At 39.3% G+C, this 11,090-nt stretch overlaps 2 protein-coding genes across 3 annotated transcripts; both read right to left on the bottom strand.

Moving 5' to 3' along the window:
- Window positions 1-944: 944 nt before the first annotated feature.
- On the bottom strand, window positions 945-3,217 carry LOC136940616 (parvalbumin-2-like). 2 transcript variants are annotated; one of them, XM_067232828.1, is made up of 5 exons: window positions 3,162-3,217; window positions 2,294-2,363; window positions 1,977-2,109; window positions 1,635-1,744; window positions 945-1,225 (listed from the first exon to the last, which is right to left on the bottom strand). In XM_067232828.1, exons 2-5 carry the CDS (start codon window positions 2,352-2,354, stop codon window positions 1,200-1,202), a joined length of 330 nt encoding a protein of 109 aa, XP_067088929.1. In that variant the 5' UTR covers window positions 2,355-2,363; window positions 3,162-3,217; the 3' UTR covers window positions 945-1,199. The 2 variants fall into 2 exon arrangements, with proteins under 2 accessions (XP_067088929.1, XP_067088930.1); XM_067232829.1 differs by lacking the exon at window positions 3,162-3,217 and adding an exon at window positions 2,761-2,978.
- A 2,256-nt stretch (window positions 3,218-5,473) lies between these two features.
- pvalb5 (parvalbumin 5) lies at window positions 5,474-10,261 on the bottom strand. The gene is made up of 5 exons (XM_067232830.1): window positions 10,205-10,261; window positions 9,635-9,717; window positions 8,684-8,816; window positions 6,011-6,120; window positions 5,474-5,777 (listed from the first exon to the last, which is right to left on the bottom strand). The coding sequence occupies exons 2-5, from the start codon at window positions 9,693-9,695 to the stop codon at window positions 5,755-5,757; spliced, it is 327 nt and encodes a 108-aa protein (XP_067088931.1). The 5' UTR covers window positions 9,696-9,717; window positions 10,205-10,261; the 3' UTR covers window positions 5,474-5,754.
- Between the last annotated feature and the right edge of the window lie 829 nt (window positions 10,262-11,090).

Below are 11,090 nucleotides of genomic sequence, written 5' to 3'. Positions count from 1 at the left end.
CCTCTAATAAGTTGTTTGAACCTCTGGGTGGTTTCTTATAAAGTGCCCGAAAAGATCTAATCAATGCGGTAGTCCAGTCTTCTTTACGTTAATTCTCCTGCAGGTGGCAGCACCGGCCCTTATCTGAAAGTGTGTGTGTGTGTGTGTGGTGGGGGTGGTGGGGGGGAGGGGAGGGGAGGCAGGGGGAGTGACAGAGTGCTGTCGGTGGACATTCTGTGGTGCTGTCACAAGCGCTTCTGAGTCGAGACAATTAATCGGTTGAACCCTGCAATTCTGTAATTTGATACAATGTTTACAACTAACTGCATTTTGGCAGGCCTGCTTTGCTTAGTTATGCAGTTTGTGACATGGACATTTGTTTCCCCAGGCTTCAAGCTGTGACTGTCAAAAGACAAAACCAGGCTGCAATAATTTTCAATATTACATATTTGTTAAAGAAATACTTAATGAAACAAGTCTTGTTGTGTCTTCATGAATAAGCCAAGTTTGGAAAAACTCCACAGCCAAGTAGACTTTGTATTTAACACCCCGCTCCTAGTAATGCTATTTGCTAGAATGAAATATCCTGCTGATGCAATGTAGCCTATTCATAGTTCCCGCTGCAGTGTCAGTTTGCTTCACTACTTTTCCCCATTGACGAAAGCGTCATCCAGAGAATCTTGGAGCAGACCTGGTAACTAATTGAGCATATGAAAGCAATCCCTTGCAAATCCCTCAGGAGTATCCAGGGCCAAGCCCAAAGGGACTCCCTCAGTATTGCATGTGCCAGGACCTGGCCTAGCTCCTGCGGGTCTTCCCTCCTATCTGGGCATGATTTAAACAGGTGCTGTGTTCTACCCCTTGCCACCATACATTCAGGTATGCAGAATGCTGGGTGTGCTAAATGTCATGCTTCTATCCAAGTTACAAAATGACAGGAACACAGACAGGAAAACCTAAAAGACCATTTTTAGACCAAAAGAGTATTTATTCCTGGTTTTTCACTCTTCCTCAAAAGTGCAGATAAAAGATTGTACAAATCGCACAAGCCATTTTTGGAGCAAAACTTATCACAATTCACTATGGGAAATTGTGTTAAACTTTGAGAAATAGTCCGCTGGCAGTTAATAAATAACATATAAAAAATATGAATTCAACTAAAAGCAAGTGACTTGTTAGTTGTGGTTCCATGAAATGTGGTAGACGTAGTCAATGGAAATTTATGCCTTTACAAGGGAAGCAAACTCTGAAAGTAAATAGAATAAGACTACCATTAGTTTTGTGCACAAGTATTGAAATGGAGCCTATAAACTCAGATTTATATATATATATACACACACACACACACACACAAAAATACTAGGAAAGATTTCCACAATGTTGACCTTTTGTGAGTTTAAAAGTAAAAGGTTACTCTATAAAAAATAAGTTGATCACAATATTGTTTTGTCATTTTTCTTCTCACAATTATGTAAATAAGATAACTATGCCAAGCTCAGAGAGGACCCTCTAATTCTAAACTCACTATTTAAGATACCAAAATATGCCTGATTAAGGTGAATTATGCAGGTCCACCTGATTCAGTACCCTAATAAAAAAATAAAGTTCAGAACTATCCAATGACTTGAGGAAAGCATTCCTGAGATTGATCTTACCATCAACTCCAATCATGCCATCACCATCAGCATCACCAGCCGCAAGGAAGGCCTTGGTCTCCTTTTCAGAGAGGGCTCTGGCACCAGCAGAGAAGTTCTGCAGGAACAGCCTATGTGGAAAGAGAGAGGGTGGTTGGGCTAGTTTCCCCTGGGAAGAGCATCATCCATCTCATACATATTGGGGTTTTTATGTGGTTTCTTATTAAATCAAAATTAATCTTAGAGGTTTACACCATAGAAAGATCTAAATATCAAAGGTTCAGATATGTAGTAGATGGACTTGATCCATGACTTCTCAGTAATGAAATAATAGACCATTTGATGATAGCCAAAGATTCATACTTGAGCTCATCCTCCTCAATGAAGCCACTCTTGTCCTGGTCAATGATAAAGAAAGCCTTCTTGACATCATCAGATGACTTGGCAGAAAGCCCAACCTTGGCAAAGAAGGTCTTATAGCTAAAGCTGTCGACAGCTGTCAGATGAGGGAAGAGAAAAAGAGGGGTTATTAGTGGTGGCACTACTAGCTATCTGCAGCATTCCTAGTTTTATAGCAACAGGAATTTCTCATGATTTGATTCTTTATTCCTTTACTGAGAAACAAAGAGAGAGAGAGTGATTTTAGAATGGGACATTGAGAATCCAGCATGAAGACTTACCTGAGCAAGAATCTAGGGCTGCTTTAATATCAGCATCACTGAGAAGTCCTGCGAAGGCCATTTCTTCTATCTAAAAGTTAAACATGGATGTCAATGTGGATAGGCTTAATTTATAGTAAATAATCTGCAATATATGCAAATGTGGAATTTCCCTTCCATAATAGACTCCTTAAGGTAGGCTACTGCTGGTCCTAAAGTCAGCGGTCACACAGCGTTTTTAATGGCCTAAATTTACTTTCTCATTTTTCAGAGATCCAGTAACAGGATTATACTATGGGGTAGACTCAGTTATTGGGATCGATTTCACACACTGCTAAATTTTTGCATCAGCAAATTCCAGATACATAGGATAAATTAAAAAAATCTACCATTCATCAATTATTCGTTACCAAGCTTAGAATCTACAACTGAAAAGCTCCACAGCACTATACTCCATTTGCAGGGAGGCTAAAGTTAATATCAACAACCTTTTCCAAGGGATACTCCTCACGAAAAACAATTAAGTGACGCTGCTTCCATATTCAAAGCCCCAGATAGGCTACAAGTTAAAGAAGGCATCTTGACAAATTTACAACTTGACTTAACAATTCCTCATTTGAAAGACTGGCAAAACAAAAAGAAGAATCCAGGATTGATGCTTTTTATAGGCCTACTAAAAAAATTAAAACGGCCTCCAATGTATTTCTCTACTTTCCACTTTTACTGAGTTGTCCGGTTGTCCAAAACCATTCTGATTCCATATTCACTAGTCAGATATATTCCAAGGGAATGTCGTTTCAATGAATCCTCATTAAACGCCAAGCACCTGCAATCAATCAACGACTCGCGCCCTCCGCCCACGAACCCAGGATGCGCGTATTCCACTCACCTTTGCTCTGCGTTGAGGCGAGTGAAAACCGGAAAGTTGGACTCGAGTGGTTGCCTTACCTCTTTTCTTTGGCTTATATATGCTCTAGCCACACCATTTACAGAGACTTGAGTTTCAGTATCAGGTAGCCTACCAAGATGCAACGGTTTTCAAAAAATGTGTCTAGTAGTCTTAAACTATATTTAGTTTAACAAATGAGTATGCTCAAAATCTCATGTGTTAGGGTTTATTGACATGTTAGACACCATGTAATCTAAGTGGAGTGACTTCATTGGCCATCTATTCATAAATGATTTGTGGCGTTCAAAAATATTTTACATTTGTTGTTTTTGAGATGTCATTTAACCCCAGAGATAAAAATGTTCAAAATATTTAAAAGTATTTTAGGGCCATAGGCCATTACCCCTTTACAGCAGTCACTGTAGATTGGTTTCTATTTCTAGGGAATACGATAACATTCTACTGATGATAGGCTACTAACGCTATTGATTAAGTTGTATTTATTTATTTCAATATACAGACAATTGAATGTACCTTCGTGATATAAATCATATATTTTGGCATGTTGTCAGGATGAGAAACGTTCGTTCGAATTCATTTGCCAGATAAATGAACAGTTAAATGTTAACGGGAGAACACCAGGACTGCAGTCTTTGATGGGGTTGCAGAAATTCCTGTGTGTAATTTACTCCGGGATCAACCATCCATGCATGCAATTGTTGCCCTGTTCAATAGGCCCACCATAGCATATGTAGTGCAAATGCAGCTAAATGTTTCTCTCATCAAAGAGATGAGATGATGGCCTGGTAGGCTTAGTACATGATCCATGTCCTTACTTAGGCAATGGAAAGAATCCCACAGGAAGCCTATTTATGTGTGTGAACTAGAACAGCATTGGCTGGTTCCTAAAACTGATGGCCATACTCCAGTGTCAGTTCTTCCATGCAGCGTTTTACGCAATGTCACCAGAACACTAGCTGTTTATTTGTTCTCAGGTTAACAACTTAGCTTTGGCCTTGTAGTGAGTGCAAAGCGAACTAAAGCGATTTTTTGGCCGGTTCTAACTTTAGATATATCTTCTATTGAATTAATATATTTTATTGAATTGAATTGGTCTGAATATTTCGTCGTTATTGGTAGTGTTTTTGAAACGAGCTCCGGCATATTTACGTGCCTTTACGCACGGGGAGGGGGGGGGGACGCCCTTTCAGTGGATAAAACATAATGCCGTGCTCTCTAGGGTACCCTACCAGTGGAGAAAACATGCATCTTATTTTGACTCAAACATAGCATCATGAGTCCAACGTATTATATTACATGAACCTTATTATTGCGTAAAAAAAATGCATTTCGCGCTTCGCACGCTCGCATTACTATTGATATCCCTGCCTAAGCTGATATCAAACCTGACCTGTACATATAGTGGGTTAAGCAAGGAAAGTTTGTATAGTTCATTGTATTGCACACTTCTTGTACGCAGCAAGCTTGGAAAAAAAAGATGAGTAGCTCTAATGAGGGGCCTATGCAGTAGAGCTTTATATCTAACAACGTCCCTGTGCCCCACCTTATGCAACTGGTGCTCTTTTCATTTGTTTCGCCCTTGTCCCTCAGATAGCCTGAGTCCGCCACTGATTGATCACATATTAGAACTAAATCCGACCAATCCGACTGATTACTTTGACACCTCTCCAGCAGAAGGCAGTATATATCCTATGTACAGTAAGTACTGTATGTCACATTTATTGCTTGAAAACGAATGCATTTCTGATGCCTTTATGTTATCTGCAGACACTCTACAACTACAAAAGGTTAATTGTGTACTACTGCATACATTAAATCATAGAAAAAGCTGAATTAACATGGCATGAAATGTAAACAAAGTGATTCTTGAGGGCTCATCCAACTGTCATCATGGTATCTTACTATCATAGTACTTTACTGTGATTCACTGCTGCGCAGAGTATTAATACTGTTCTCTGATTCACTCCCTGGCATTTGGAGGGCCTTGGCACTGTCCGTGATTGCGTGTTTCACTCAAATCAAGCCAGAGCATCTCACTAGCTGCTGCCTTGATAAATGTAGCATGACTGCCTATGGCCACTTTGCTTATATCATCATATTCAGAGTATCTCCTCTTGTACACAGACAAAAAAGAGAACCTATTGTAAGACTTTATTTATATAGCACATTTCATACAAGAATTGTAGCTCAAGGTGCTTTACATAAAATCAATATTGTGTACATTTTATATCTAATTAATAATTTCATTTTTCATACAGTGTGAACAAAAACTAAGAGACATTAGGGGTTTCTAAAATTTTTATTAAATTATTCCAGTTGCTTAATTGATCAAATGTTCAATATAATGCACATCTAAGTCGATAATTATGTTTGCCTAGGGACTAGTGCTCCAAAACACCAAACTAGAGACAGTGTCAGTCAAGTATTTGCTGAGTTGGTAATCCTTCCATTCAACAAGAGAGGTGTTTGGGGTTCCATACATTGTAAAAGGTTACATTGTAACAGGTTACAAATTGTTACATTGTAAAAGGTTACAGAAGAAAAATAGACAACCATGATGAGAAGGGAACCTTCATTTCAGCAAAGCGCAGAACTCTGGAAAAAGAACAACAGAATGAAGATGACATTAGGCTTTGAGAGGCACAACACAAACGTATACATGCTTACAGGCCTTAACACCTTTGTCACATTTAATATGTACACCATTTCATAATTTGTTATCATGTTTATACATTTAATTTGCTTGAACGTTAGAGATACAGTATATCGTGATGCTGTTTCAATCTCTTGCAATTGGTTCTGATGACAATGGGGGAAAGTAAATGTACCTTCCATTCCGATCTTGCCATCCCCATCTCTGTCTCCCGCTGACAGCAGGGTCTTGGTCTCAGTCACAGTGAGTTCCCTGGCTCCCGAGGAGAAGTTCTGCAGGAAAAATCTTACAAATGTGGCAGAGAACTCAAATGAATATTAATGAACATCATTTTTGCCAGACTTTATTTCTTTTTGGCAAAGTTGTCTCATAGTTCATGGTTATGTAATCACAATAGGTGTGTTCAACTTCATGCAGCGCCCGCGGCGCCGACAGCCGGATGCACCTGGCCTACATGAAGCAGTGAATGCTGGTTAAGACACTAGGTGCATTCGACATGAACTGACTTCATGCAGCGCTTCAGCCGGCTGCAGGCGGCTGACTTGAAACCATAGAGTTAATATAACTAGAGGAAGCAACTTTTGTCTTCCAAGATGGCGTCCCCATTCATTTCTATGAAAAGTTCTCAGTGGCGCAGTGAGGCAAGCGAGAGTACGAAACTGGACCGCGCCATCTTTCCACTTCCGACTCTTCCGGTCTAGCTTTAAACAATGGCTCTTTTTTTCCCTAGCTCCGAGACTTCGTGCACGCTTGCAACTAGCTGTACACGTCATACTTTGCGACAACCAGTCGCGAGCATTAGATTTATATGGTTGCGAGCGTGTGAGCTAAGGCATTGCAGTGGCAGAATGGGGTACAAGTCCGATAAGAATCAGAGACATGATGCAAACTTTACGGAAATGTATGCTGTCACTGTAGTATTCCTTTCACTTGTTTTTTTTAGAAATAGGCTATAGGGCTAAATATAGGGCTATTCTAGATGGAACTCATCACATATGTTGTTGTTTTTCTTCGTGATTTGAGTATGATTTCCAACGCATTGTATCGGATTAAATAAACTGTTAACATGAACACTTAGCTCCGTCGTTGTTCTCGCCAGGCAAAGAAAGCTTAATAGTTATTTTTGTAACAGAAATATTCCATAATGCAGACTTACCATAGCTTACTGTCAACTTTATATTCAAACGAAATGTCACGAAAATCACACTGCATTCAATTTAACATCAGTGTAGAAATGTGGCTTGTGTTTTATATGTTCAACCTACAAAACCAATTGGTATTGTAGGGTTAACCCTAACCCAAACGCCTATTAATGGATATAACGTGATCTAACAAGACTTGGTAATAATGTAATAAATTGAGAAGTGTCTCTAAAATATAATCTACTTTATTGAACGTGCCTTTGAAAGGGGCATATTAACAGAACTATATACAAGACGTTTCCATCAGATATAAGTGGGGGTGAAACATAGAGTCACTGAGGACCTTCATTGTCCCACAAAAGCAGTCTGGCTTTGACACGATCAAAAAAAGAATAATGTGTGTTAAACAAAAGCTTCTGAAGGCAAGACTAATATTATTTAAATATATATATCATTTCCTATTGTGGTTATCAGTTAAAGTACAATCTATGCTCACGCTTAACATAATATACTATTTCCCATCATGTCATGAACCTTTTTACGAAAAATCAAATATATTTTAAAATAACGGGAATAAACTATATTAACAACATTTCATGTATGTGTGACAACCATTTGCTAAACTTGCTACAACAGGGCAGGCAACTCAAGCCATTTCTTTCAGCTCCAGGTAAATCGGCTATCGGCCAATGTGAACTTTTGTGCTCGTGCCCTGTTAGTATCCGCGAGCACATTTGCAGGCAACTTTTATTGACGTAAGCAAATAAATAGGGTGCTAGTTTACCCATTTCGGATTGGTTTCAAACTTAGCAAAAATCAGGAAAAATTCTTCTATGAAAAAGCTAGTAGTATGAGCCAGGTTCGAGAATCGAACAAAAATTATTGGGGGAGATAGTTTTGTAAATGTTGACTGGAGTTAATAGAATAAAAACGACCGGAAGAGTCGGAAGTCAAACACGAAATGCAATACCACCTACATCCACCGGGGCCGTTGCTTCAAGCCGAGGGGCGAGGGCTTGCTTGAAACAGTGAATTCTGGTTAGACTTTTTGTCCGCCTTGAGACGGCGCCGAGGCTAGGTCACTGTGACTTATCCATCAAAGTACCGTGAGAACTGCCGGCTGTGTAGCCGAGCACATTTTCTCAAGAACAACTGCACGAGTTCTAATTACGACACAGCTATTTCATGATGCCCAGACTCTCACACTACAACTTTGACGTGTGTTTTACGGATACGGAACAAACGGTACAATTTAATTCAATATTTGCCTTTATTGACAGACTGCGATAGCCTACTATTGTTGAAGGGTTTTAGTCCGCCTCTTCACTAAAGGAAAGACTTAAGTTTAATTGAGTTATGTTTGTATTATCAATCTGCAGATTGGAGAAAGAGTTTAACATAGCCCAATACATAATAAAATGACACATTTCAGTGCACTGGTTCGTGCAAGTTATGATACGAAAACAATTAAATTCGCGACCATGTAGTTCGTCAACGATAAAGTAAGCAAACAGCGCTTGATCGGCCATGACTGAAGTCAACGCAGCAAACCACGAGAAGCTGCAATGTCCGACTTTACGGATCCGTTAACTCCTCCCCGACTGCAAGCGACAACTCTTGCCGGTCGTTTCATGCAGCCGATGTCGAACACATCTATAGTCACTTCCACACCCATGACCCTCAGCCTCATTTGGGTCAAATCTTACTTAAGCTCCTCCTCCTCTATGTATCCACTCTGGTCCTGGTCCAGGACTGTGAACACTTTCTGGCCATCAACCTCAGGCCTGTCGCTCAGACCTACTTGTGCAAAGAATGACTTGTAGTCGAATGTGCCTGGAGCTGTGGGGGAAAGTGGAGAGAGGGAGAGTGAATGAAAGATGTGCGGGGAGAGTGAGAGCATGAGAATGGAACACAGAAGGAGTAGAGAGATGAATAGAGAAATGTCACATTTACTCATGTGCTCAAGTGACTTTCATTTTACTACTGCTGACATTTACCAATACACCACCCCCAGCATTTTACTGTCACTGAGCCCATCAACATTGTAAAACTACTTTACATTATGCAATCTGAACACTCCAGCAAACACACCATACCTCAGGCAATCCATTGACATGTGAATGAGACTGTGAAGATATGACTTGAAACAAATTCATGTATTCACTATTTACTCGCAGTGTCACTCACAGCATGACATCTCCTCAGCTATTTTGATTAAAAAAGGATTGCACAGTAAGTAATCATGTAATAAGTGCTGTCATTAAACAAACAAGAATAAAAGGTGATGGTGTTCTGAAATAAAGTGAACATACACTTGACATTTGAGTTTAATCTAGATAGTGTGCTTTGGCTGCCCTCTGAAGCAGATGTAATGCTTGGAGATAAATAATTAAGTGCTGGTGGGCTGTGAAGTCTGCATGGTTGGCGTGATTTGGTCTTCTCCTGAGAACTCGCCATAAACACTGTGGTATCTGGGTAGTAACTGCTCCCTAGCCCTCTGGCTGCCTGGTTACCTGGATACACCCTTCCCCCACCAAACAGGTAAATAACCTCATGAGACTGGGAGTGGATCTATCTGTGTTTGTGTTCTATTGTGTGTATTCATGATTATGCTTATGTGTGCGTGCGTGTGTGTGTGTGAATGGTGCCTGTCTCACCTTGACAAGCCTGGACTGCAGCCTTGATGTCCTCGTCTCTCATCATCCCTGAAAGTGCCATGGTCCTTGATGCCTGAGGGGTGCTGTAGCATGTAAGGAAAACAAAGTGACAATAAATAAAACAGACACGTGTCTTTAGCTGGAGGATAACAAAATATTTACTGGGTGAAACCAACAAGGTGTGTGTGGCAAAGCATCTAGCTGAAAACTCACTTGAGTGTGTTATATAATGTCAGTAGCATTTGTTGATTATGTGACATAACAATGGACTGAGAAACTTACTTTTGAATTGCTAAATATATTTTATCAATAGACAGGGCAATGCAACTTAACTAGGATGAAATTATAATGCAACTACTTTTGTTTAACAACAAGACCTTGACAGTCTGAATCTATTATTCTGAGTTGCATTGAACAAAAGAACATGCTCTTTGCCTCTGTCATTTAAAACTGAGAAACACTAATGCAATTGCACATACACAGATGAAAGTACATGAACATATTAAAATCTAAATAGTCAAATAAATTATAATGATTGAAAAATAATTACACGTGCAGTCTGCTGCTTACCGTTAGCCTGATGAAGGTATCCTGTCTTTGATGCTCGGATGTGCAAATCTCTGCCTGTCTTGATGCGTGCCTACTCAACACTCTACTCTCTTGCAGCTTTGTGAATCAGAGTGTAAGAGCAAATATGACATCTCCGTCCACAAACCCTGGGAGATTCCCCACGACACAAAGCACCAACCCCCTTCATCAGTGTATTAGAACAGATAATTTTTTTATTTTCCTTGAGAATGAAATTGACATCTCACCTTGCTATTTTGCAATACGATAAAATCTGTAATTTTCTTGTAAAGTTTATATTTTGCTTTAGTGAATTGAACTGTTATTGTCAGATGAAAATGTAGTATTGTTTTAGTTAAATATTTTATTTGTATTTTTTGGTAAAAAGGATGAATGAAATGTACAATATAAAGTACATTGAGTTGAATCTAGAGATAGATCCTATTCTTAAGTGACTTAACTGGTACCGCACACGTGTGCATATAATATTTATCTGATGTTGGATTTTGTAAACCATTGACTTTTATCTTTAACCTCTACAAAAATTGCTTAATTTGAATAATTTTGCTAATTTGAACGAATAATTGTGTTGATATATCACAATTATATAGTGAGATATTTAGGTAGATAGCCTAATCAATTTTATACTGTATCATGAAAAAAATATTTATCTCCTCTATACCAAAGATCTCCGTTGGACCACTTATAAACTGTACAGGACATACATCCACAGCCTAACCCCAATTTGGTATGAATTACCAACCCAGTCTCATTACACACAATGTCTCATTTGGTTCTTTATTGTGGTCTAGCTAGCCTATCTGTGCACCAAAACAGAGTATCCTAATTTACTAGATCTGATTAGCATGTTTTAGTCAACAAGACCATT

This window comes from Osmerus mordax, chromosome 3 (genome assembly GCF_038355195.1).
Source record: "Osmerus mordax isolate fOsmMor3 chromosome 3, fOsmMor3.pri, whole genome shotgun sequence".
Lineage (NCBI taxonomy): Eukaryota > Metazoa > Chordata > Actinopteri > Osmeriformes > Osmeridae > Osmerus > Osmerus mordax.
The sequence above is the reverse complement of the archived record's forward strand: the minus strand, read 5'-3'. Positions and strand labels throughout refer to the sequence as shown.